Here is a 27,978-nt window from a genome sequence, read left to right as displayed (position 1 = left end):
GGGGGGGGCCAGTTGGTGGGAGGGGGCGGGGCCACTTGGGTGTGTGGGGGGCGCTGAGCTCGACGTTTAAGCCGAGGTAAGGAATCAAGGAGGCGCGGGTAAGGACGCAGCAGCAGCAGTAGCCAAACATCTTAAACCCTCAGATAATTTCCCACCCTCGTCCGAGGCGGTGTGCGTGGCGCTGCCGCTGGCTGGCGGCGTTGTGGACACCGCCTCAATCAACGTTGTACCACCGCTGCACTGTACCCGCGCGCGTGTGCGAACAGCTGTGAGGGGGGGCCTTGGGTTTACAACCTCACGCACGCTGGTTTTAGAAAGAAAATAAGCGGGGAATAATCGTGACTTTCGAATTGTTACAACAACGACAAAAAAAATGTTTAAACCCGCACGGTTTGTGTTTTGGCAAGTGAAGTAAAAGTGAGTGTTATGGTGAGGGGCCCATCCATTTAGTACGTACGCATTGAGGGGGGAGTGGGGGGCTTAACCCACTTGCGAATGGGGGGCTCTATTGACAATGTACGGGGGCGGGGGGGGGTGGTGAAGCCTCGATAATAATTTGTCGACATTGGCCTTCAAATGAGTTAGACAGTCCGGCGGTGTGGACTATCTGTTTGCTTGAACACGTTAATATTATTAATCCTTGATCGTTTCTGCGTGGATTAAATAGCGGCAGTTCTATAGGATTCTGGGAGGGGGGTGTATAAAGTCTGCGTGCGTACAGGGAGAGAGGGGGGGGGGGTCAAGTTTTGACGTAATTTTTTGCGTACCTACTAAATGTATGGCCCCTATTGGGGCCTTGTGCCACCATAAGTCGCCCTATGGAAGGGTTGGTGGTGGTGATGTTGATGATGACATTGGCAAGCCAAGGAGGGATGTGGAACGACGTGTTTGAGAGTTATCATCCACCACGGAGATGGAGCGATCAATTCAGCTCGTGTGTGCAGCGACGAGGTGATCACGAGAGGTGACGGTGATTTTGGGGCAGGCCTCTTCCATCCAACAGCGTATCGACCCATGGCCAACGTGTTGTGGAATGATGCTAACCCGTGAATGAGCCTGTGGCATGTTATGTCATTGCTTGCGTTGGAACATTATGGATAATACATTTGTGTTGTGTTCATGCACTGTGTTGTACACTAATGGGTACTACCTTGCAGTGCTGTGTGTCCGAGGCTACTGTCAGCAGGTGATGGACGAGAAGACAGCTGTAATTGAACTCGTGTTACATTAAGCGAGTGGCACAACATGTAAATACAAGGCGCTGTTGAACCAGAGATAGTACGCGAGAATAGGTACATGATTGTGGCGATGATGACAGCAGACACTGGGAAATAGGTGTACGAGACCCTATGTTTTATCAGATGATGTGTGTTCAAATGTACATATAATTGCATTGCTGCGCCAACATATGATGGGTGAGAAGAGAGGTAGGTTTAAGATGGTAAGGACAAACAGTAATGCATCTACAGCCCTTTCGTCCATCCACGGCTGAAAAAGGAACGTGACCCCGTTGTTTAAGCAGGTGCAGTGTTACAATCTAAATCTAATGCACCACTGTCCGATGGGATGCAGGATTAGTATATAAGTAAGTCCATAATACTGCTTCTACAGCATATGATGGGCGAGAAAATAGGTAGATCTCAGGCACTCTTGACACAAGATAACAATAAATGTGTGAGGCCCTAATGCTTCATTATATGCTGTTTTAGACTCAAGTGTAATTATATTAGAAATGTAAGGCACTCCGGGTACTGATTATAGCCCAAACCACAGCTCCGTTCTTTTTTAGTTTAAACTTCTCATGTTGATTTTCATACACATGTATTGCGTACAATTCGGAAAATTTCAGATTCGATTCTTTAATTTGCTGGATTGTGAACGTTTTCTGGTCAAACAACCCACGTGATCTGCACGTCGAGGAGAGGCCTTCATCGCTAAGGGGAGTCCGTGACTTGTTCTTACAAACAAGCCACATGGAGTCCAAAAAGTGTTCTTCACGGCTTTTTTTTACAGCCCTTTGTCAATTCACTGCTATATGACGACCCCCCCCGCCACACGGTGTTGGTCATGGGATTTCGAGAAATCATATTTCGCCACATTGGTCAATGTGCATTTGTAACCACGTGCCGAGGACCTGTTCAGATATCACTATTGACATTAGCCCTGGCTGGGAATCAAACTCAGGTGGCGAGGTTCGTCGTGCAGTCCGCTCACCAGTGTGCCACTCCTCCACCCCTTTGGTAAAATGAGGGTTGTCACCTTTTACGTACAAAAAACTGATACATATCATTGGAACAAAACTATCTCACAATACCGGAAGAGGGAAGAACGACATGTAAATGCGTTGCCTTGAGCAGTGAATCATTATGAAACTGACAAATTGAGACTTTTAATATATCCGTAATACATACAGACTGTCAGGATAACCTCTAAATGAGGACATCCTAGGAAAACTAGGACAGGAAACAACGCTGGTTGAAACTTTGTTTTGTATTGTCATAAAGATTTGAAGAACAAACGATGTGATAATGCATGTTTTTGATAATACCGCAGACCATTGGCGCCAAAAGCCATGCCGGTTTTTCCAGATTTCCCATACAAGGAGTGGCTAACAGTAGAATGTTTGCAGTTGAATGGTTCCTTTACAGTTCACGTAGACCATACACACAGGATGTGTCAACTGCGTTCATCCATATAGAGAAACATATGGTTTAGGCAAAATGGGTTTTCGCTGGCAAGATGGGAGATTATTTTTATTTCTTTATTGCCATCAATTTGCCTGGAACAGAATTCCCGGGGAATGCACCCAATTTGATAGGAACTCAGAAGCTTAGCACGATTCAACCTGAAAAGCACTTGGATGGGTGACCTCCATACACAAATAGGTTGTCATCAGGCTTGTGGGGCTATGTGGTAGGCATTAGAGAGTAGTACCAACCAATCGATAGAATGTTTACAATGTGTTCTGCTGCTTACCTTCAACATCCCACACCAACCAGCATTATTAAGGTATAGTCAAATAATCCTCATGACCTGCAAAGGCATGGGGAGGCCCTCATCTAGCAGTGTATTCACAAAAGGGCTGTACCACACTTGATATGGGAGTCCTATCACAAAGTGAAGTGATGTCCTTTCAGAATTCAAAGTCCGTAGAGTGTCGTGTTATAATGTCAGGGAATTGTCACGGAAGGTGTTGGCAAATAATTAGTTCTGCAGTCCCTTCAGGAGGCTGCTCAAAAATGTAGGTGGTGATCTTTCAAATCTTCGTTTTCCATTAAGAGTAGCATCATGGTGTCTTTAAATACGGTTTATTACCTTGGTAAAAAATGACCTTGTGTTTCAAGTGAGGGATTGATGGTAACGTGTGTGGTAAGTGAAGTGGCAGGAGCGGTCTCTTAGGGACCATCTCCAAGCCTTCGTTGCACGTGTTTTGTGGCCTATGCCGGGAATTTTGAATGCTCATAGTTATAAAGAAGGATCCCGTGGATAACGGCGTAGTCGAAGAAACAGTGCTATGTATTAATTGTGGGCGTGCATGTTGGTATTCTTCCGGCAGACATTTCTGGACATCGGTGGAAATCGAACCTTTGGCTTAGTGGCGAGCACACACAGTCCACTACGGGATAATCAACCAAGCCTACTTAACAGTGGTAAGCTGCTGTGATTGTGGCCAATCTTGTGCCTTTCACCGTTCTCTGTACAGCCCGTATCACACCATGCAAGTCCGTATTGTTACTGTGGCCCCTCGGGAATAGACTAAAGGATGGTCCAGCCCAAAGCACAAATAGCTGTTTGTGATACACACCTAGGCTGTGCCTCTTGCTGTCCAACATGAATGTGTAACTACTTTAAAATCACATTCACAAATGCTTGAGTGACATTACTGCATCATGACTTTGGTTATTTGCAATATAAGATTGATATTTTATTGCAAATATTGCTCGAGCATATCTGACTCTGATTTTCAAGTGTTTCTCTTTATAGCCACGGACAAACAGCTTAGGCCATATCTACAAGATAAGAGTAGTGAGTAGATAGTATTTTTATGGATTGCAAACCCATTTAATCTACCTTAATCAACAACCCCTTTGCTCCTATGCATTTGCCAGCATTATAGTCACCTCTCGGTGGTTATTACAGCTTATGCTGCCCGTGCCTTTTGTATCCCTCATTTTACGCTCGCTGATCAGTCGACATTAGCATACGTAACCCCCTCCCTGCCTAGTCCCGCCTGTTTCCTTGGTATCATGGTTGCCGTCTGGCCACCATTAGCATACAAAAGCATTGCCCATGCTGCGTGTTCCCTTGCCAGGATGGCTGCTGCCCGGCCACGAGGTAAAAGGAAAGCTGTTGTGTTGGAGATGATCACTGCAAACTCCATGGTGCGGAGTTCAGGACGGCAGGTAATGATTCCCACAGTTATGGCTGCGTATTTGCCAACCCTACCGATTTAAGTGTCAGCCTGCCGATATTTAAACCCTTTTCTTCTTGTACTGATTTTTAAACCCAAAATACCTTTTCATCACTTTTTTTCCCGACCAATGTTTATATGAATCCGTATGATTAGATTTGAAAAATAGGTAAGTGGTAAACAGTTAAAAAATTGTCAGTCTACCGCTTCAGTGTTGGAAAGTCGTCAGTTACGCAGTGCAACACTTACAGCAAGTCTGTCGAGCGTCGCAATCTGTGATACGTTCTACGTGATCTCTGTGCCCACCACGCCCGGCTTGCAGATAAAAAAGAAGGTGCCAGGAGGACTGGAACCCGAGGAGGATGACGAGAAACGCTACCGCAAGTGCGAGAAGGTCGGCTGCATGGTCACCGTGCCGGTGTGCTTCGTGAGCGCCAGCGAGCGGTGGGTGACCCCAGCGCATGACAACAATGTTGAAGTCGTGGGAGGGGGGTGGGTGTGGGCACGGCTAACGTGTAACAGTAGGTTCTCGTGCCGCGTAACTAATGGGGCCCATTAATTGTATTAATTGAAGGAGCACAGCTACATGGATTGTCCGTGTCCCCAAACGTTAGTGGGGGTGAGAAGGTAGCTGCCCTCCTGCCGTCTATGTACGCTCATGGTACTGTCACCAACCCTGATTGCAGAAAGCCAGCCTTGATCATACGTTGTGTGATAGTTCAACTATAGGTGCCGCCTTCTGCTATGTTGCACTGGTGAGCACTCAGCCTTTGACCATATCACCTGGAATGCACCCGATTGTTTTAGATTTCGGAAGCTGAACCTGGGTAGTGCTTGGAAAGGTGATCAGCCTGCAAAAAAAGGTTGTCGTAGTGCCGCAGGGCTACGTGATGGGCAGTAGAGGGCAATGCACTATAGTGTTGTACTGTACATCTATGCTTCACTATCTGTGCTCTCAATATAACCCCAATGATGGACACAGTACAGTAGAACCCCTCTTAACGACCACCCCTGTTAACGACTAACCGCTTAATTGCGAGCCTCCATAGAGCCCAATGTGTTAGCTTACCGAACATTCCCCTGTTAACGACAGGCTGTTGTAGGTACATTAAATATGAATTAATGCATTAACCATGTTTCTTTTAATATTATGTGTTTATAATGTAGTCAGTATCTTTATGTATTAATATATATTGTTTAAATATTATAAAGTACGTTTTTGGGTGAAATATAGTAACATACGATGCTATCAGAACGAATGAATCCTTTAACAGGTATTTCCTATATTCGCTTAACAACCAAATCACTTAACGACCTGTTTCGTGGACCCAATGTCCGTCGTTAAGAGGGGTTGTACTGTATTGGGAAGCCCTCATCCATCAGTGGATTGATAAAAGGGGCCAACTTTTACGTGCATATAATTTGACCGAAATTTCTGCTGAAGTTATAGCTGTGTTTTATTTGCTGCAACTGTGATTCAAAGCAAGGGGGACTGCCTTGAATTGAGAGCACGTGTGTATTTTTCGTGTCTGCGTGTTTTGTGCAGGTGTGCGAAGAACGGTTACACGTCACGCTGGTATCACCTGTCATGCGGGGAGCATTTCTGCAACGAGTGCTTCGACCACCACTATCGAAGGTGGGTCATGAATTGTTTAAGGATCATTGTGGCGAGACAACTCGGACATTATGCCGTTTAATTTGACAGCTTATGGGATTGCTGATTTCAATAATTCCGAAAGCAAGCCATGTAAATGGAGCATAACATCTAAAGAAGTACATCCACATATACAACCCATTGTCAATCTGCTGCTGGATGAGGGCCTCCATCTTCACGTCGGGCATTCCGTTGGACACGTTTCCCTCCTTTGGCTGCCACTCCATCTTTATTTTTGCTTGCCAACGATCCCTTCTACCAACGTGTCCGGCCCAAACTCACTCGGTTTTCTCAACAGTCGACAGTATGTATTTTTTTACATGTTCTCTAATCCACGCATTCCTATTTTTGTCTCTCGGTGTAATCCCTCGGGTGATAAAACGTATACATGCCCTGTGTGTAAATACGTATGTGCAGTCACAAGGATGGCTACGGGCGCTACGCGAGCTGGAAGCGAGTGTGGACCATGAATGGGAAGAGCGAACCAAGCATCAAGGCCTTCATGGCTGATCAACAGCTGCCCTACTGGGTACGACTCGTCACAGCGGGCATTGTTGCATGCGTACTGTCTGTTTTCCTATAACGCATGTTTTCATCACGCGAATTGAGGAAACACATTTTTCTCACGCTGATGCCAATTTTGATATAACGCATTGAGTGACCAGAACTACGTCGCGCGATTAGGAATAAGCGGATATAAGGTTGCCTCCGTGTAGCATCACACAAGACAGGATGCTGCTGGATGCTTCTAGATACTACCCACGCGCCTCAGTCTTTATTCAGCTTGCATACTCATCTCACCTGTTATCACGGATTTACTTTACCCTATATAATATATTATTTATTATGACGCAATGTTTTAACAACGCGGTGTTGTTCAGGAATGCAACTACCGCTTCATAGGAGAATAGACTACTGCTACTAGCGTCTGCGTACTTATGAGCCAGGCCACAGCATCATCATCGCATTGAGTGTTCGGTGCTCTCAGTTCTCCATTGATTAAGAAATAGCTTGCAGTGCGACTATGGTCACCAGTCTCAAACAATGGACCACAGCGTATCACCACTGCCCATTTTTATCATTCCCTGGCAGCATTTTAGTTCATCACCAGGCTACTCCTGAAGTAATCTACTTACTCAACAAACTTGAGATAACTCCCCACCATATGAAACAAGTAAACCCGTAAAAACAAAGTTTTTCACTATAAATCCTTTATATGCGTGGCGGCTAGAGTCCTCTCGTCCTCTGGCTTGAGATGGCTGCCACCTATGGGTCAGATGATTGTCTGCCACCATTGAGCAATTGGTAATTAAATATTTAATTTGTTTTCCCTAAACTGTGTAAAATTTAGGAATTTTTTTTCACGAAAATTAATTGTCACACACAACGAGTCTGTGTGGAAAATGTCAGCTCGATTGGATCACGGGAAGTGGGTTAAAAAACGACCAAAAGATTTACACGGTCGTAAGCAAGCAAGCACGCAAGCACGCAAGCAAGCAAGCAAGCACGCAAGCAAGCAAGCGAACTTAATATAAAGGATTTAAAAATAGGTTCTCCAGCGAATCTGCAGACCGAATGGCTCCATTCAAATGTTTCCATTTCAGATCTGCTTGTGTGTTTTTTAATAGCTTCATATCGTTGGGCAAACTTGGGCTTAATAATAATATTTTTTTTACCAAAGAAAGTCACTGAGTCTCAAGGTTATATTTCATGCCACTTTGGCATTGGGACTTTGGCCAATTACTTTTGTATTTTTTCTTTTGGTGTGGAAACCTGAGTACTTTTGAAAAAACCCACATATACAAGTCAATACCTATTCTTTGGGTCTTTCGGTAAAGTCACGTAGATAGGTTCAAAGAAAATAACAAAAAACTACGACGTTTCGATCGTCATGATGACGACCGCTTGTGTTGTGATTGAAACGTCGTAGTTTTTTGTTATTTTTCTTTGAACCTATCTACGTGACTTTACCGAAAGACCCAAAGAATATTAATTCTTGCAGTCACGAAAGCTTTAAGTCAAGGCAATACCTGTAATGCTCCACACACATTCTGTAGCTTGGAACCCTGCTTGCTGTACTGCCTTCTTCAGGCACCTCAATTTATGAGTGATCCACAGATCACTTCACCTAAATTGTGGGATTAAATGCTTGCATCACTACACCCAGTTTTATTTTTGAATATCTTTTTAGGTCGCTCGAGCACTGAACTGACAGTGCTGAATTCTTGGGTTACAATCTGGACAGACACTTGTGATGAAACTTCGTTCTCATGTGTAGTCATTTGATGGTATCAGTCTGGCCACAATGGCCACATAAAAAAAACAATTTAATAAGATTTTATTTGACACAAATTTGTATCTGCAGACTGAGAATGCAACTATTTGTGGGAAAGGATTGCATCCTACTGTGTGGACCAGAGGTCATTTAAAGGGGTCTCCGAGCTAGCTCCGACAACAAAAACCGCAGGCTATTCACCAACATGGCAGCGTTGCGCTGCTCTATGAAAGATCCCAACAGTTAAAATGTCCTTAAGTAAATTGGTGGGTGCGGTGCTTGTCATTTGTGCAGGTGCAGTGCACTAAGCCGGGCTGTGGCAAGTGGAGGCAGCTCACACGAGAGGTGATGCTTACGACCGAGCTCGCCCAGACGTACTGCTGCGGCATGAAAGTAAATTCCGCTATTAAGGTAAGGACGCATTCGTTAGTCATTGCTGGGTATTTGTCATCTCGATGATGAAGCTACTGCACTCTCCGTCATTTTGAGCTTTGCTGTAACATGTGCCAACCTTCCTCCGTGTCACATTTTCAGTACTCTCTGTCCAGATTTAGGCTAACGCTGTTCGTTTTTCTTTCCATTTTACAAAACAAGGGAACATACTGTCGTGCCAACAGAGCATTTAAACCCTCTTAATTGTTTGATACCTATTACCAAATCACCCGGAATTCGTCAGATATCTGAAGCTTAGTAGACTTTAGCCTGGATAAGTGTTTGTTCAGACGACTACCGTGCATATAAAGCAGGTGTTTTACACTGTTACAAGACTGTTGTCAGCAGAGGGTAGTGCAGCAAAATCCATTCTACTATTTTATACTTGATACTCTCCACCTTCACCGACCCTCACTGGCCAGCGTGGTGAAGAATAGTCCAATAACAGCCAATAACCGCAAGGTACAGTGGATGCATAAAAAGCCTGTAGATGTACGACCGTTGGTATGGATGGATGTTGTTGTGGGTTTGATCATCTGTGTGGAACATTGTTTTCTTTTGTTCACAGAATGAAGGTTTTGATCCATGCGCCCCACCAGAAGACTCGGTATGTTTGACAAGCTTAGCTCAAGCATTACAAATATTAATATTCATGCATTGAACATTGAGTATAATAGTTTAGTACTATTAAAACATGTTACAATTATACATTGAAATCCTTTTTATATCGGAGATCTCATGTCTCTGTTGTGTGGCTGGCAGAGGGTGGTCGAGGTGAGCGAACCGCGCTGGTTTGCAATGCTGCTGCTGCCCCCGCTGTTGAAGGACAGTCCCGCCGCTCCCTTCCTCTCGGCCTACTACCTGGACTGCGTAGGCATGAGCCCGGCATGCGCCGGCACGGAGCGCTCGGTGCCACGATATACCAGCCTCGAGAACTACTCGCATGCCGTGCCACACACCACAGGTGCTCATGCTCACACCACACCTCTGCTGCTGGCTATGCGACCATTCACACAGTTGCCCACTATGGGGTCGCCACCTCTGAACTGAAAAGTAACTGGGATATATCATGGGTAGGACAAGATCCCATCATACCCGAAGTGGTGAGAACGACATGTATATACACTATCTTGAGTGGTGCATTATTAGGCAACTGACAAAAACTTGGACTTTTAATGTCCTGGGATAATGTCACAGATTTCTTAGAGCACATTACCTCCAAGAGAGAACTATCCTAGCATAACCTACGCAGGTGAAAAGACTAGCCCATTAACCCAGTGATGGGAAGCATATGGCCCAAAGGTCAGGAATGGCCCGTGATTTCATTTCATACGGCCCACGCCTACCTGAGACCTACCATTTTGAAACAGCCTGCAAACAATATTTATCTGTCACTGCAAGCATCTTAGCCACACTAATCGGACACTAGAGGGGAATTTTTTTTATCTGGAAATACTGTGTTTCTGCATAAAGTATATGGAAATCGCCTGAATAGCACCTGATCTCATCAGATCTCAAAAGCCAAGCAGGCTTGAGCCTAGATAGTGCTGTAATGGGCGACTTCTGCGCTTGACATTAGTTATAGCCTTTAGACAGTGGGACTCATATGTGTATATCAGAGAGCAGTGCAGAAAAATGCATTGTTGTACTGTACTTGTGTAATCCAACATCTATGCTCCACTCCATCATGCCAAAGATCCTAGGTAACGTTTTGAATGTCATCTTTAACACACTTAATAGTACCATTTGTTGTTGATTGCTTGTCATTTTTGATACTTTGGGCTTGTGCTCAGAAACCATTATGATGAAATGTGGTAACAAAAAATATCAACTCTATGATCCACATGGCTTGGAGAGGCCCTCATCCAGCAGAGCTGTACATGTACACTCCAGTGGTACCTCGGTATATGTCGTTAATTCGTTCCAGAAGGTAGGATTTTCCCAAAAATTACGTATACCAAACGAATTTTTCCCATAAGAAATAAAGGGAAAGGAAATAATCCATTCCAGAGTATAAGAAATGATATTTTATATGGCATATTATACATTAATGGGGTTGTATAAAAAACAATGTAGACACTACTTATTACTAAAAAGCATACATAAATCAAAATAAATGCATAAATCAATTAAAATAAATTTAAATAAAATTTAACATCACTTTACCTTGCTGAGAGGAGTTGATAGCCTACGAGGATGATGGTGAGGAAGGGGAGGAGGAGGAGATGTTCTTTTTTTGAAGGAGAGTCCCCTTCCATTAAAACTTCAGGAAGCTGAAATTCTGGGGTTTTTTCATTTTCTCTTTAATGTCTTTTTTCTTGACTTGGACCTGGTTGAGGCTCACCAGGTTTGAGTTTTACTAAAAACCTGTCCATTGAAGTTTGTTTTTGCCTTGTTAGAGCCGTAACAGTATTGTGTACGCGGGTACTGTACGCGGTGACTCATCCCGACCCATACAAGTTCTAGCAAGCACGTCGTATCACAAGCAAGGCGTCATATCCCAAGACATTTTTTTCTCGTCAAAACACGACGTATACCAAATATGACGTTTTCCAAAGCGGCCGTATACCAAGGTATGACTGTATATGTTTTTTGTGCTGCCAGTGCCTGGCCTGAACCCATACTTCCAGCCCTTCTACCAGCCCAACGAGAGCGGCAAGGCCCTGTGCGTGCGGCCAGATGTCATGGAACTGGATGAGCTGTATGAATTCCCCGAGTTCTCACGCGACCCCACCATGTACCTGGCACTGCGCAACCTCATCCTGGCGCTGTGGAACATCAACTGCAAGGTGATTCCTACGTGAATGGGTTGCCTCAACGTTGCACACTTCACTTTGGCCGAAATTATGCACCGACAGCAAATTTGATTCTTCACCCAAATGATGGAATGCATGGATTCACTCGGCCAAGAAGTGACAGAAAGAGACGTACAAAATCAAGGGTTAAAAAAAATACATACCTAAACATGGTCTATGACCAAGTACCTGCAATGCGCTCAAACTCATTGGCTCCGAAGCTAAGCATGGTTGAGCCTTGATAATGCTTGGATGGGCGACTACCAAGTATAACACAGGCAGTACAAAAAATGCCATTGTACTGTATTCTGAACCAAGAAGGGGAATGGGCTACCTACCGCTGAGAAAAGGTTGACTGGAGGGTTTGATAGAAGGCCTTGGTTGCTGGAGCGGAGAATGCATGGAGGAGAATAAAGTGAGATGAGATGGGAGAGGTGGGCTAGCGTATGGATTAGAGTGAGATGAAGGAGGAGGGGTCGGTAGTGGCGAGTTCATAAAGCATCTTGACGATGGGCGAGTGCAGTCTTAACATTTGTCTGGGATTGCATTGGGAGCCAGTGGAGGGGCTGGAGTAATGGTTAATGTGTGTTGTTGTGTGCATGCTCCCGCTGTGCATGCAGGAATTCCTGACGGTGCAGAAGTGCATGCAGCACCTGCTGGTACGGGGCCTGATTCGTGTGCGCTGCATGCAGGAGCTGGAGGGCATCCTTCACTTCGCCATGCGCAAGGGCCTCATCAACACCGGGTTGCTCTCTGCACACCCGGGACGCCCGCTCTTACCGTTACACTACCGCAAGGCAGGCACACCCTCCATATGGTCATCACTCTCACTGTCATCATGGGACCTCCTTTGTCAGTACCAAATATGATAATAGGGTTTTTCCCCTTTTTTCTGGCAACAAAGCAGGTGTTAAGATGTTAAAACACCAAACTGAAGCCTTTTACAAGGAATCATGTCTGCATTAACCACAATGCTTGTGGTCAGCATCGTTATCACCTTCTTTGGCAGTTATCATCATCATCCCCCTCATCATCATCGTCACATACATCATCATCTCTGCTGCCATTTTTAAAATCACTTATTGCACCGTCATCCGCGACAGCGATAAAATAATCATCATCCAATTTTTTTTTGCTATTTTAGCACTTCTCATATAAGCAATGGGTGGTGTTCATATCCGATTGTGGTCCTGATGGTGTTCATGGCAAGTAGTGGAAATTACTGGTATTTATGGTGGGATCACTTAACACTCTGCCCTATGAACCGGAAACCCGTGTTTGATTCCCGGCTACAGTTATCACCAGCATCCTACCCGCTTGCCGAATGTGGGGAGGCATCTGTCCAGCAGTCGATTGACAAAAGGTGGCAAATTGTTCAATTTTTTTATTATTACAATGGTATCAATTTTCCTTTTCATAATGCAACTACTCTTCTTTGATCCTCGTTGGGATTTAAACTCATGCCATTAAGCCCGGGAGACTGTTCCTCTTAACAATTGAGCTTTTTCACAGCTCAGCGACTTCAGCTCCAGTATATAACGTTGTATTTGTTTGCGCATCCTTTAGTGTTGCCTTTGTGTGATGAACATAATTTTGCTATGTATGTTATGTTGTACAGAATTCCGTGGTGGTTATTGGAGCCGGTCCGGCAGGCCTTGCCGCTGCTCGGCAGCTTCATAACTTTGGCCTCAAGGTAAAAGCGAATTTGCTTTGGATCATGGGGTTTTTGTTTGGACAGGGTTCTTCAGTTAGCCACCTGAGGGGCCACATCTGGCCCATGGACTCTTTGAATGGCCCGCCAAGCTAAGGCTTGGCCGAGAGCTACGGCTCGCTTAGGTATGAAGAAAAATAATGTAAAAATTATAGATAAGCAAAATACAGAGATAGAGCTGTAGACAAGAGATCAACATAAGTGAGTTGAAAGTGAGATAAACAAGATAAATGTGAAAGACCCGGTAATAAGAACAAAAGAGCGGTCGTATGTACAGATATTTTAACATCATGACACCTCGTGACTTAGCGCTCGTACACGGGACACTAAATTCATTATGGGGCTCGTCAAAAAATTTAGTTGAAGCACCCTGTCCTAGGGGCATAATCTTAGACCCAGACTAGCTGTTGTTAAGAGGCCATTAATGATATAACTCCTCTTGCTGTGTATAGGCCTTCACAGTCCATGACAGAGTCCATAGAGCAGTCCCAAACGACCCATGTAATGTATTGCTTGGTTGGTGGTGTTGGAGCGAAGATAAGTAAATGTGAAGGACCCTCTGCGTCTGTCCGTGTGCAACCAGGTGATTGTGCTTGAGGCCCGAGAGAGGATAGGGGGGCGCGTGTGGGACGACCGCTCGCTGGGGGGCACTACCGTCGGACGGGGGGCCCAGATTGTCAACGGCTGTGTCAATAACCCGATCAGCCTCATGTGTGAACAGGTGAGGGGTTGGAGTGGGTGTGGAGATAGAGAAGCAGAAAAATTTGTTGTAAAAAAAGAACCTTGTTTACTTAAATGTGTTGCTGTTTCTCAGAACGTTTTGATACGTGAACGCATCTAAATGTATATGTTAATTACGAATGTAAATGAATCACAAATAATTGGTGTATAAATTACGCACTTCAAAGTAATTGGTCATTTGTGTTTAAATTAAACAAAACGTGGTTCATGAGTTGATATCACAGTATTACGCCAACAATTTGTGATTTTATTGTATTTTTCCCATACACTGCATTCTAATATATCAACATTGAGTTTCAAGCTGTTCGCTATGGATAGTGGCATCTTAACGACTTATCAATTCATTCAGATTCATGTACATGTATATCACTATAGACTGCATTGGTTCACATCACCATAAGTTATGCATGAACCGCAAGGGCAAGAACATAATTTATCTGTGAATCAATTCCTCAAACCATGATCCCAGTTCATGGCATATCATAAAATCATGCCCCTGAATTGTGACAGTTCATCGCATTGTGGAGGGGGTGAATCGTTACATGACTAATGGATGGAATTGAGTCTCCGTTTATATCAGGAGCGGGGGGAACCTTACAGCCAGCGACTTGAATTTATGCGTCCTCTGGTCACATGGGACATCCCAATTTCAAAACGGCCCACAAATGATATTTATTCATCAATTGTGCAAGAATTTTAGCTGCACTTTTCCAGTACAGGAGGGGAATATTTTAGACGTGGCAGCACTGTATTTCTCATTTTAGCCCACTCGGTAACGGTGTGCCCCTATATTTTTTTACGTGTTATTATTGCATAAGGCTAAGGTGTGTGTTAATACGAGGCCTGCCAAACCTCTCTTAAAGCCGTATTCCGCCCTAAGTAAGGAAAAAATTCCCCCCACCCCTAATTTAAACGCTCGTGTGAGCACTGTCATCGCGATAATGCTCGGTGGAGGGGGCGGGGGGAATGGTTACGATATCCCGACCTGTGCCGCCCGGCAGCTGGGCATTCGCATGCACGTTCTGGGCGAGGCTTGCGAGCTGCTGGACGAGAGCGGCCGCGTCACCGACCCAGCGCTGGACAAGCGCATGGACTTCCACTTTAACGCTCTCCTCGACATCATCGCACAGTGGCGCACCACCACGGAGCCTGCTCACGACGTCTCGCTGGGAGGTGCGTGTGCGTGCATGCGTTCAAGTGTGTGTTTATGTTTGGGTGGGGGGGGTGTGTATATGCGCGCACGTGCGATCGTGTTGTGTGGTTAGCGTGCCGCGCGACAAACCCGGTGAGGCTGGTTTGATTCCCGCTCATGGCCACCACCAGTGACGATTATCTGAACCGGTTTTAGGCCTTCCCGAAGTCGAATTTCACCTGAAATGGGTACCTGGTTCGATGTTTATCCATCGCCACTCGGGAGACAAAGGTGGCCCGGCGTGGTGCTTACCACCCATCTCCTCCTGTGCCATGCTGAACTTTATAGGTGCTCGCTAATAGCACTTGCCTCAACAGTCTTGTGAAGGATACACGGAGGCTCTTTATATTTGTGTGTGTGAGCAGAAAAGATGGAGGAGCTGACTCACGCGTTCCGCAAGGAGTCGGGGCTCTCGTTTGGGGAGCTTGAAGAGAAGCTGCTGCAGTTCCACCTGGCTAACCTGGAGTACGCATGCGGAGCCAACCTACGCCAGGTGCACAGTGCCGTGTTGTTGAAGGCCGTGGCACTTTGTGTGTGTATGCACGTGTACATGCGTACGTATGTATGTTGAAAATCTTTCGCACCGTACGTAGCCAACCGAGCTAATCGGAGGTGCGCAAGTGCACACGTGTGTACACATACATACAGACATTTGCTTGGAGCAGTACCTTTTCCAAGTCTGCATCTAAACGGGCTATCTCTATCGATGTGTGTGTGTATGTGTGCATACATGGTTTTACGTGGTTTTGCGGTAAGTAAATTGAAGGTGGAGGGGTTACCAGCCCATTGGCCACTGTGGTGGCTATGAGCACCATGAGGGGAACAGCCGATTGGAATTGGCCTTCCCCGCATGGCATTGCTCACGTCCGGCACCACTGAGGAGGTAGGGGCTTGTTTTTGCCCGACTGGTATAAGCGCCATGGTGACGTTACCGCCACTTAGTGGCAAATGGCAGTTGTTGGTATTGTGCATATGTACACGTGCTTATACTTCGATTCCCTCTCACAACCAACACCAGTGACGATTATCTGAACCAGACCTGGGCCTCCCCTAGTGTCTACACTTGCGTACATGTGCATTTGAGTTTGCGTACGTGTGCTTGTAGCAGCACAATCCCCAACAATACGTCTAAACAAGGCAGTCTTTGTCTTTGCGCATACGTCTGTGAAATGTGCCTGTAGCAGCGCTTTCACCACGAGTCCGCAGAACTGAACGGGGGAATCGTTGTATCTGTGTGCCCAGGTATCCGCACGCTCTTGGGACCACAATGAGTTCTTTGCTCAGTTTGCCGGAGACCACACCCTGTTGACGGCCGGGTACTCTACCATCCTACACCGCTTGGCCGAGGGCCTGGACGTTCGGCTACACACCCCCGTACGTATGACCCTCTCCCCCCCCACACGGTTGTCGGTCATGGGGATTCTTTGACAATTATTCACCACACTGGTCAGTGCGTTCTGGTGAGGGTAGACCACAGGACCAGTTCACATATCACACCTCGCTGATTACAGCTGTGGTCAGGAATTTAACTTTCTTTATACCGGGTTGGTAGTGAAGTGTGCTACCTCTCTGCCACCACTTCCCAACTTGCCAGATTTGTTAATCTTAAGTGAAAGTGCTACAAGAGAGTATCTACTCAAGTGAGAATAACACACGAAACTGGGTGGCCAGCACCATGCTCGACCACTTTTGTGTTTCCTGTGCTGATGTTTACATGCCGCACGGAATACTCGGAGGAGACTAAGGACTGGTTTCACATGCCACTTCTAGCCTTTTTTTTATTATGGCAAGGAATAAAACTCAGGTTTACCAGGACTGTAGCACAGTGTGTTAAACCCTGCAACACCGCTGCATCGCCGCCACCACTTCTCTTTGCACACCCAACACATCGCACAACGACACAAAGATCCCCCGTATAGCCAACACTGGCTGTTAAGCCAAGTGCCATTAAACACATTCCTGCGGAGGGAGCTGGTAGGAACGTTGGGTTGCTCGGTCAATGGCCAGGGTCAACGGCGGCATGGTGTATTCCGCAAATATGCCCGACTGCGAGGGCGGGCACAAGCCGGCGTGAGTAGGTTAAACGTTGAGTTTTCTAAGGCCACCACGGGGTGACCAGCCCCTCCCCACCCAGCCCCACCCCTCCCACCCCCCACCCAGCCCCATCCTCCCCACCCAGCCCCTCCCCACCCTCCCCACCCAGCCCCTCCCCACCCTCCCCACCCAGCCCCTCCCCACCCTCCCCACCTAGCCCCTCCCCACCCCACCCAACCCCTCTCTCCCCACCCAGACCCTCCCTGCACGACGGACACAATAATCCCCTGTGGGCTGGTGTAACCAGGAGGTTCCTACCAGTATCAGCACCTATGAAAGGCAGCATGGCTCAGGGAGGGGTTGTATGGCCAGAACCACCCGCAGCTTCCTTTTCACAGTGCTAATGTGTACACTAATGTGTACACACCACACCAGATACTCATTTGAGGGTGAGTCGACCTCGGGGAGGCACAGGGAGTAGGATAAATGGTAGCAATTGCCAGTGATTTTAGCTGTGGCTGGGGATCAAACTAGGGCTGCTGGGTTTGTATCGGAGTGAGCTAAGCACTAAGCTACTATTATCTGAACCGGTCCTGGGCCTCCCCTAGGTCGACTCGGCCTGAAAATGAGTACCTGGTGCAGTGTGTAAATATCGGCACCAGGGAGACAAAGGCGGCCGGACGTGGTGCTGGCCACCCACCCCCTCATGTGCTGTGCCGGCCTTCATAGGTGCTCGCTAACGGCACTTGCCCCAGCAGTTTGTTGAGGCTATACTGGGGATCTTTGTCATTGTACATCTGCCAAAACCAGTGACTATTATCTGAACCAGTTCTGGGCCTCCCCCTAGGTCGACTCAGCCTCAAATGAGTACCTCGCGCGATGTCTAAACATTGCCACTAGGGAGACAAATGTGGCCGGGCATGGTGCTGGTCACCCACCCCTTCGTGTGCCGTTCTGGCCTTTATAGGTACTCTCTAACAGCACTTGCCCCAACAGTATGTTGCAGGCTACATGGGTGATCTTTGTCTTTTGTTTTATCTGCAGGTAAAACGAGTGGACTACTCGGGGGAATGTGTGAAGGTGCATACAGCTACAGGGATGACCTACATTGCTGATAAGGTCAGGCGACATTCACACTGCATCTAAATTGCTTCTGCATGGGTCATTAGAATCTGGTTCAATAGAAACCAATGAGTCTGTAGATGCAAATTTCCTCTTACGAGGGAGACTGTGGGAAATGCAGATAGGCGCACAGACACTATTAAAAAGGTATGAAACTGATATCCATGTATAAATTACGTTAATGCTACTTTAATCAGGTTTAGAAAAATATGTTAGTTTTTTGCCTTTTGTTAGTCCACAGCTTGATGAAGCCCCCCGCATGGCTATGTGGTGAGCCAGTAGAGGACTGTTCAGAAATATTCATGGTTCTGTACTTCTATGCTTGTACATCTGCTGCCCGCTTTTACCAACCTGCACTGACCCAGCATGGTAAAGAATGGACCCTTTTCCAGCAGTGAATTGACAAAGAGCTGTACATTTGTCTGTGCAATAAAATTGTAATTAAATCTCAGAATGCAATAGAGGCTACCACAGTTGGCAGTTTATCTGCATCTGAAAACAATTACAGTAAAACCTTGGATTGCGAGTAACTTGGTCTGCGAGTGTTTTGCAAGACGAGCAAAAATTTTTAATAAATATTAATTTGATAAACGAGCGATATCTTGCAACACGAGCAGTACGTACGGTATACGCTTTGTCTGCTGAGCGTCACGTGATCACAACTGAGCCGATGGTTCTTCTCTCTCTCTCTCGCTGCGGGATTGTGGGTAATGGTCTCCCATGCTCGGTCTCAGTCGGCGTGCCTCACTCGTATAGTCAACATCCGTGCGAGCGTATACTGCTTACTATAGTGTTGTGACCACGTGTGTGCGTAAAGCATTTTTTTATTTTGGTGTCCAAGTGTAGTGACTGTTCTTTAGTAACTGTACTGAAAATAAAAGTCGTCCTACACAATAACCCTCCTCCTCCTCTCCTCTCTCTCGTCTCCCTCAAAACCAGCCACGATTAAATTTGATTAATAAATTTGATTACTTTAAATGTAAATAATAAAAATATAAAAAGGTATTTTGTATTAATAATTTTTATATGAATACAGTATTTTTTGGTTGTGGAACAAATCATCTGAGTTTCCATTATTTCTTATGGGGAAATTCGCTTTGATATACGAGTGCTTTGGATTACGAACACGTTTCCGGAACAAATTATGCTCGCAATCCAAGGTTTTACTGTCCACCGACGGTGTGATCATGTGGTGGTGGATGCTGTGAAAGTGCGACGTGTGCTACTGTAATGGTGTATTACCACGGTGCTGCTCCCAGGTACTGGTGACAATCCCACTGGCGCTCATGCAGCTGGGAGTGCTGGAGTTTTGTCCCCCACTTCCTGAGCGCAAGATCAAGGCCCTGCAGAGTCTGGGCGCCGGGCTCATCGAGAAGGTAATGCGCACACACACACACACGCGGCACAATTTCCTTCGAAGTCGGTGTAATGCTTGTGGGAATTTTTGACGAGGACCCGAACTGTTTTGTTGTCTTGCGTATCACGGCGTGGCACAGTGAGCGAGCGAACGAATGCAATGGCACACTTGGCTTTCTACACACAGATCGGGCTGCAGTTCCCGTTCCGTTTCTGGGAGCACAAGATCCGCGGAGCCGACTATTTTGGACACCTTCCACCGAGTCATGACCGTAGGGGTCTCTTTGGGGTCTTCTACGACATGGATCCCAAGGTAGGCCTTGCCTTAACCCCTCCCTGTCCTCTCTGGCTTTCTCGACTTCTTGCCCTCATCGCATCTATTCACGCCTCCCATCTTTCCAACGTTGACGTCATATCACTTTCTCAACTACTGATTTTCTCACAGCCTTTGACCCTCCCTCCTAACTATTGTATATTCCTTTATTGATTTCCTCTATTTTTGTGCATCACTGCGTTGGGATCAGTGGCGTAGTGGTTAGTGCACTGCTTCGAACCCTGCTACCCGAGTCCAATTTCTGGTCGTGACTAACATCAATGGAGAATATTTGGGCCCCCCCCACTTCACCTTAGATGAGTACCTGGTGCAGTGTGTCAGCAGCGGGACAGGCGAGACAAAGACAGCGAGGTGTGGTGGTTGCCACAGCACCCCACTCTAGCGTTGTGCCGGCATGAATAGGTGCTTGCTTAACAGCACTTGCTCTGAGAGTCTGTTACAAGCTCTGAGAGGAGGGGATCATTGTCTATGTGTGTGTGTTGCAGGGAGAGCAGTGCGTGCTCATGTCCGTTGTGAGCGGTGACTCGGTAGCGCTGATCCGTGACCTCAGCGACTCCCAGGTGGTGTCTCAGTGCATGCAGGCACTGCGGGCCATCTTTCCTGAGCAGGCAAGTGCCCCTTTGCAACACATCACACACACACGTACTGAAGGAGTCCACCAAGATACAGATATACGTATACACTATTATTCGCAAAAATAATTGCATGACAGCCATAAAGAGATGAATGTTCATGTTGCCACTGCTGTTGGCTATAGTTGTGGAAACGTTGTGTGTGTACTTTAGAACGTGCCCGACCCCCTGCGTTGGTTCGTAACGCGGTGGGGTTCTGACCCCTGGGCCCTCATGGCCTACAGCTACGTACGGCCTGGCGGCACTGGCGAAGCCTATGATGTGCTGGCCCAGGACCTCAATGGCAAGCTCTTCTTCGCTGGTGAGGTGAGTTCAGGTGGCTACTTTAAAGGACATTTGTACAGGGGTTCTCAACCTTAGGGAATGCAGCCGACTTAGAACTCTTCTGAAAATGGCATTGATACACAATTAAGTGAACACTGTTGTAGTTTTTTGTCATTGCCCACTGCATACTTGCGAATACTATTTTCCAGGCACAGATAGTCTTGAACCGCACACCCTCTAATCTCATAAGTAATAATGGTAAATTCTGGCTGGGTGGCGATGTGGCAAAGTTCTCAACTCGCAGAAAGGCCAGTGTTCAAGTTACTGCCCAGGGTCAACTAGATCCATCATCCCTCCTGTGATTCATAAAATGAGTGGAAATTAGTGGAAAGTCCAATAGTGTGGTAGTCATATGGAACAACTGGAAACTGCTGTCAGAATTTAATATTTCCACTCGTACCTCACGGTCGACAACGTGGATGAGCATCACCGCATGCAAATTTCATCGTAATTTTTCCCCAAAATAGTTTCATCTGAAATCCCTCAAAGTGGCCTCTGGTTCACAAAGTAGAGGGGGCAGCACTTTCCCATCAGCTCTACCACTGAGAGTCATGTTCAGTGCATAAAAACAAATATTTGTCATTCTCAGTGCTGGAATTTAGCTGAATTAAGCACATTTAATGTGAATTTAGTGGTTTTTGTGCAGTCATTTGTGGCAGAGAGCTGAGACTAGATAAGCGTTTGTTTCGAGCCAAGGGTCTCAGCACTGCCAACTCAATGCTCTGACCTCTGAGCCACCCCACCACCTCTGCCTCACTCGAATTTGAGCATGGAGACACTTTTTAACTTCACTGTCAATGTCAATTATGGATTTTTTTTTTTAGGCAACAAACAGGCACTTCCCGCAGACTGTCACAGGGGCCTACTTGAGCGGGGTGCGTGAAGCAAGCAAGATCGCCGCCTCTTGACAGCAGTGCAGCATGCTGGGTAAAAAAATTAAACCGATGCTTGTACACATGCACCGTTACATCCAAATGTAATGTGACAGGCATGTTGCACCCACCCACAGAGTGGCTCGGGGATATGCAGACTTTTCTCCGCTTGACGCCTCATTAAATGCCCCCCAATGGCTCGCTGCTACGGTCCTCTTGTGTTTATGCGCACAGATTGACACCGTCGTCTTTGATTCAATTTGTAGCAGTAAATATGCAACAAAGGCGGCGCCGATGCTTGTGCGAGTGTTGTCGCGTGGTTGCATTGCATTGGGTCGTGTCGTTCTGCTTTGATGTAGCACCACGCGAGGAATTTGTTATTTCTCTACCCCCTCCACCACCAACCGCTGGTCTGCCCCTCCCCACTGCCATGAGACGATGCCACGTTGCGTTTTTACAGTTTACATTTGCCATGGTCGTACTGCTGCTGTGGATGTTACAGACGGTGGTAATTGTGGAATCCATTTCTCCGTCTCTGCAATGCATGCACATGGTAGTTTCTGTTTAGTAACACTAATAGACGTACAATACGTGGATTTATATTAGTACAGATTTTTTGTTATTTTTTTATGTGCTTGTAAGGCTTGAGGTTATTTAGAGTTCTTGACCACTGATTTAAGAAACAAGACTTGCGTATCACAACAAAATGTCGACATAGCTGTGTACGATCCCTTTGAACGACGCTGTATAACTTGTATTTACGAAATATTTAATTTCACATTTTGAACAGAGAGTGGCTAGTGCATTACTCTATGAAACCTCCTACCTCCTGAGTTAGATTCCTGGCTATGCCAGATTTCAATGGCATGTGATATCTGAACTAGTACTGATCTTCCCCTTCATCCCATGCTGACCAGTCTGGTGACGTACGATCCTACAGCCACCGTAACTGACGTGGCAAGGGGAGGCTTTAATCCAGCAGTGGGTTGACAAATGTGTGTAAATAATTATTTTTATATATATTTATGATATGTGAACAACAAATGTACCGTATATGCAAACGTCACATTGCTTTTGCGTGGTTAATGGTTTCGATAGAAACCTGGCGTATATGTTTGTTGGTTGGATTTCACACGTGGCTCCCATAGCCCAAGTGAGATGTGGGGTAGCACAAACAGGATAAATACAGACAGAGAGCCTCTTTGTGTCTTGGAACTCGGTTCCAGGTGAACGGGGATTCAGGTCACTGCATGAGCACAGCAGAGTGTGGGGGGAGGTTTTTGTGATGCCGTACCAGCCGACCAAGAACGTTTCTCCCCTGATCGCAGAGCGACTGAAGTGGAGCAACAGCTCTGTATTCTAAATGGGTGGTCCAGATGTTGACCGCAACTTGAGCAATATATAAACTGTGCTCTGCATTGGTGGGTCAGTGGAAAAGCAAATAAAGGTTTTTAAATCCTTTATATTAAGTTCGCTTGCTTGCTTGCGTGCTTGCTTGCTTGCGTGCTTGCTTGCTTACGACCGTGCAAATCTTTCGGTCGTTTTTTAGCCCACTTCCCGTGATCCAATCGAGCTGACATTTTCCACACAGACTCGTTGTGCGAGACAATTAATGTTCGTGAAAAAAAATTCCCAAAATTTTACACTTTTTAGGCAAAAATGTTTTATTTTAGATATATTCAAATAGAACTCAATCATGGCTTTGGCTGAACGTCACAGTGTAAGAGCCCAGAGCGTAACCCCTCCACAGGCCGTGGCGGAGTAGCGCAGTTGGTAGCGCCCTCACTTCCCATGCCAAAGGTCGCGGGATCGATCCCCGCGTCCTCCACAGGCGAATATATTTTGAAATCCTTTATATTAAGTTCGCTGCCACGCATATAAAGGATTTATAGTGAAAAACTTAGTTTTTACGGGTTATACTTATTTTGTTTGTTTCTTGTGCGCCATCTCAAGTTAATTTATTTTTGATACGGAACATTTTGTCTTTTATCAATGTTACATTATTCTTTAGTCCTCTACCCCAACAGCAGGAGGTGTTTGGCTTATGATGGCTTTACATTTTCCAATCGTGCAATCAAAAATACCACACTGGATTTTTTAGTCATCAATGTATGATGCAAAATTATGGTTTGCGTCAATTAAAAAAAAAAAATTGGTCTCCTGGAAAAGAAATATGAATTGATACCACTCATGCTTTTTTTAAGTATTGCTGAACGTTTCTGTTTATCTTTGCAGGGCACTGATGCTCCATAGATTTTCCCAGTTCCCTGCAATTCTGCTATATCTTGTCGGGAGTAAAAGACATCGATACAAGGTATCCGGGTGCTCATAACAGGGTCCTCAAATATAAACTTCACCAATGCAGAGAGAGAACCCCAATCATAACAACAGGTACAACTGCACTTAACTGCCATCCTCATCTCTTGAGTGTACGTCAGTCAACAACAACTTTGCAGCTCTCGGTCACCTGCACAGATACAGAGCGACACCTTGTGGCTTGTCAAAAGAGATCAATGGATGAGAATTAATCCACGTCCCGATAATGCCACCTTCCAAGCTTGTTCCCCTGTGTACATTAATCTTGAAAATATAGTGATAGTTTCTATATTTTATACCCGACACTGGCATCACATTGGGATGTAATTCATGGGAACGTACTTTTTAATATACACGAAATGCATGGACACATTAAAAAAATCTGATTTACACCTGTTACTTAATAAACCGAGGTATATTAGTCCGTCTTTTTTTCTGGGGCAGGGTTAATATTTTGAACCCAGAAAGCATGGACGTTTACATGAATTACCGATTGTGTATATCACAAACTATTTATATGGCATCACCGTGCCTAAGAGGCACACACTGCAGTTTAATCAACTGTAAACATAAATTAATCGGCCCGGGCCACGATGAACTGGGTTGAACCCTGTTGGGTCCGTGACGCTTAAACGCACTCCTCGGATTAATTGGAACATTGCCTACGCATTGGTAGTCTGGCTGCAGCCGCTGATGTGACTAATGTACACTTACTAAAGCACTGACATCCGTCTTGTGGAGTCTGGAAAACCTGGTAGTGCTGCTTCTTTTCAACGATGAACTGACAGGGGAATTACAGGTCTTGATTTTATTCCAAATGTAACATCAAACTATTTGGAGCAGGATTGATCCTTAACCCGGGAATGGAAATTCGCACTGATGCAGTCATACTTGGCTAGGATTCTCAATAACTTAGTAATGACTGCAGCACGGGGGGAGGATCTCACCCATTTTGTAAATAAACTTCTTCCCTCGCTGTCGTCTCGGTGTCCAGACGCGTCACCGCTTGCGCGAAGTTTTGGACTTCAAGCGGTTTGAACAAATTGTACGTTAAATATCACGGGCAGGAATGCATCGGAGGGTCGGGGGGTTTAAATTTATATTTAAAAAAACAGTTCCCCGAGCATACCAAACATTTCTTGGCAATTATTATATGAGCATTTGCCTCCCCTGTCCTACAGATGGAAGGAAGGTTTTGCACCCTTCAACTCCCCAAGTGTTTCCTTTCAGGTTGCCCCTGCCTCGGGCTTGCTTCATCCACCTTGAAATGTGTGTTTTTTTGGGGAAGAGCTTTAGTTTTAAGTATAATTTAATTTAAGATGTATTATTGCTATATAATGGGCGTTATCTAACGGAGTTATAAGCGAGTTATTTATTATTGTTGTAAATGATATCATCAGCAGAGCATAGTACTTTGCCTTACAGCAATTGTAATGCTTAATTTAAGTACTTGCTTTGTTTTTAAACTAAAGAAAGCCAAAGTGTAAGATGCATCACTCCACTCAGTTGGGGAGACAGGACTCCGACCTGAAACTAGCCCAGGTTATTGCAATTCTGTACACACGATGCAGGCTGAGCCACTCACAACAACAGCTGCAGTTCACCACTAAGTGGTGGTGATGTCACTACTGCGCTTGTGCCATGCTAGGTGCATTTTGAGGCCGCGTGAAGTATTGAAGGCTCACTGGCAGGAGGTCATGGAACAGACCCAGGTGCCGTGGGTTGATTGGGATGACTGGGCACGTGCATCATTGTGTGCTTCCCACTGTGCCAGCTTGCTGCATTTTAGCCGCCCGGTGCTCCGCTCGTTGTTGAGAGCGTCTCGATACTACACAAAGATAAAGAGTCCCCTTATCGCCCTGTCAGACTGTTGGGGCAAGTACTGGAACGGTAAACGCGCAAATGTGGCCAGCACCACGGCCAACCGCCATTGTGAGCGGGAATCGAACTCGGGTCGCCGAGTTCGTAGCGCAGCGCGCTAACCGGGATACTACCGCTCCATACATACTACGACTGCACGCACGCGCACCCGGTCTGGTTAATGTCCGTGAACCTTAATCGGTTCACCCTACAAAAAAGTGATTCTCTTCCTGCACCATCTCTCCTATCAGTCACGATTCATGCCCGTCTGCCTATCAGTGCCCCTCTATCGTAGCTTACCAGTAAATTTGCATATGATGAGCCTTGCGTGTAAATTCTCAGACAACCACTGCTAGCACCATGCTCATTTAAAATAATTTACAGATCCTCTTAACAAGTCGAGTGATGGTCCTCATTTGTTCAACCTCATTTTAGGTGTACTGTGTACCTCGCATAGGAATGTTCTGGTTTTAACACGTCACATCGTTAAAATGTCCTTCTTTATGTGACGGCGTATACAAGAAGCACCTGATTTGTTTTTAGTCAGACCTGGAAAGTATGGTCCTGAAATAATATGCGCACACACACAAATATAGCAGTTACACGTACCTCGTATACATGTTGACTGTAAGGCATCTACGTGACGTATCGCAAGCTACCATGGTGGTGGTTTGTGCTCGTTGCCTTTAATTACATCCAGAAGGCGGCCATTTGTCATAGACGTTCTTTTTCCACGTAGGTGCGCGCGCTGCTTTGATAATGAGTGGAACACTGTTATCATTTGGACATTTAGCACTTTGAGCCTGCTCTGAGCAAATCCTACAGCATTGTGAATTGCAAAACCACCTTTGTTCAAAGGAAAAGCAGTCTCTGTCAAGGTTTCATTTCGTGCGGATCACTCAACCTGACAGTTTACGGTAAATTATTACAGTTTCTCACACGATAGGTTTCTTCTTCCGCGAGTCGTGTGCTCGTTTGGTAGAGGATTCATGAAAAAGCACTTGCTTATTTGTTTGAACCGCTTTGTATTTTTAATGAATTTTATAGTTCTGTAAAATAGATGTTTTTACATATCTTCACTGATGATGGACATGCTGGATTATTTGTGTGTATATATTTAACGTAATTTCCTGTAAAAACCACTCGCGGTTTAATGAATTGAACTGGACGGGGGGGCCCCATCATAATTGTATTTTTTTTACATCTCACAAAAAAACTCATCAATTTTAGATCTCGGATTTTTGCATGTGCCTCTGGCTGCCTTGAGTTGTAGGGATGTGTTACCTCCGAGCCTTATTAGCTGCACACAAATTCCACATTTCCAAAAACGATCGCTAGTTTCTTCTCACTTGTTAAGTGGGGAAAGTGAATTTACAAGTAGTCATTGATCAACGTGAACTTCTGTGCGCAGCCTGTAAGATGACCCCGGAGATGCCACAATCCCTGGCCTGTTGGTAATAAAAGCTGTTCGGATATGCAGTGAGCGAATGACGAATATAATTGGGAATGTGTGAGCCGTGTTTGTTTGTTTTTATTTATGTTATTTAAATCTTGACTTATTTTAACACGAGAGAAACTCAGAATGAATATATGGATGAGAGTTATAGAAGTGAGGTGCGGTCAGACCTGTGGATATTTAAGATGCTCCTGGTGCTCTTGATTTCAGAAGAGTTGTTAGCTCCAGTGTCCCTGCTAAAATGTCATTACACAGCTCATAATTAAATAATATTCATCTTGGATTTTAGCTAAATTTCACCCATATGGTTAATTTATAAAAAATGTGCTGTTTCTGTGTCGGGATTGCATGAAAGTAAAACAAGATGTATGCGTCTCGGTGGATATGTCCAGTGTAAATGTATTTCAAAATAAATACCTTAACCGCAAAATGATTTATTAATATATAAACGGCACACTGTG

At 45.5% G+C, this 27,978-nt stretch overlaps 1 protein-coding gene across 4 annotated transcripts; it reads left to right on the top strand.

The window, feature by feature from the left end:
* Positions 1–24: 24 nt before the first annotated feature.
* Positions 25–27,960, top strand: LOC144726303 (lysine-specific histone demethylase 2-like). Of its 4 annotated transcripts, none has more exons than XM_078604895.1 (23): positions 25–76; positions 3,557–3,650; positions 4,313–4,403; positions 4,734–4,855; positions 5,958–6,047; positions 6,483–6,594; positions 8,635–8,751; positions 9,341–9,379; positions 9,535–9,736; positions 11,377–11,561; positions 12,188–12,364; positions 13,186–13,260; positions 13,862–13,999; positions 15,021–15,192; positions 15,577–15,704; positions 16,454–16,585; positions 18,290–18,364; positions 19,627–19,743; positions 19,911–20,036; positions 20,543–20,665; positions 20,843–20,990; positions 21,838–21,940; positions 24,121–27,960. In XM_078604895.1, the coding sequence occupies exons 3-22, from the start codon at positions 4,314–4,316 to the stop codon at positions 21,894–21,896; spliced, it is 2,427 nt and encodes an 808-aa protein (XP_078461021.1). In that variant the 5' UTR covers positions 25–76; positions 3,557–3,650; position 4,313; the 3' UTR covers positions 21,897–21,940; positions 24,121–27,960. The 4 variants fall into 4 exon arrangements, with proteins under 4 accessions (XP_078461021.1, XP_078461018.1, XP_078461019.1 ...); XM_078604892.1 differs by having other exon boundaries at positions 20,843–20,995; XM_078604893.1 differs by having other exon boundaries at positions 44–98; positions 20,843–20,995.
* The last annotated feature ends 18 nt before the right edge of the window (positions 27,961–27,978 follow it).

Source organism: Lampetra planeri, chromosome 23 (genome assembly GCF_965212315.1).
Source record: "Lampetra planeri chromosome 23, kcLamPlan1.2.h2, whole genome shotgun sequence".
Taxonomy (NCBI): Eukaryota; Metazoa; Chordata; class Hyperoartia; order Petromyzontiformes; family Petromyzontidae; genus Lampetra; species Lampetra planeri.
Note: the sequence above shows the minus strand (reverse complement) of the source record. Positions and strands in the feature narration are given on the sequence as shown.

Coding starts and splice junctions, on each gene's coding strand:
- LOC144726303 (XM_078604892.1), top strand. CDS start 4,314: ATGGCTGCTGCCCGGCCACGAGGTAAAAGGAAAGCTGTTGTGTTGGAG. Junction 13,261..13,861: donor TTCATAACTTTGGCCTCAAG/GTAAAAGCGAAT, acceptor GTGTGCAACCAG/GTGATTGTGCTTGAGGCCCG. Junction 20,996..21,837: donor AGCTCTTCTTCGCTGGTGAG/GTGAGTTCAGGT, acceptor TTTTTTTTTTAG/GCAACAAACAGGCACTTCCC.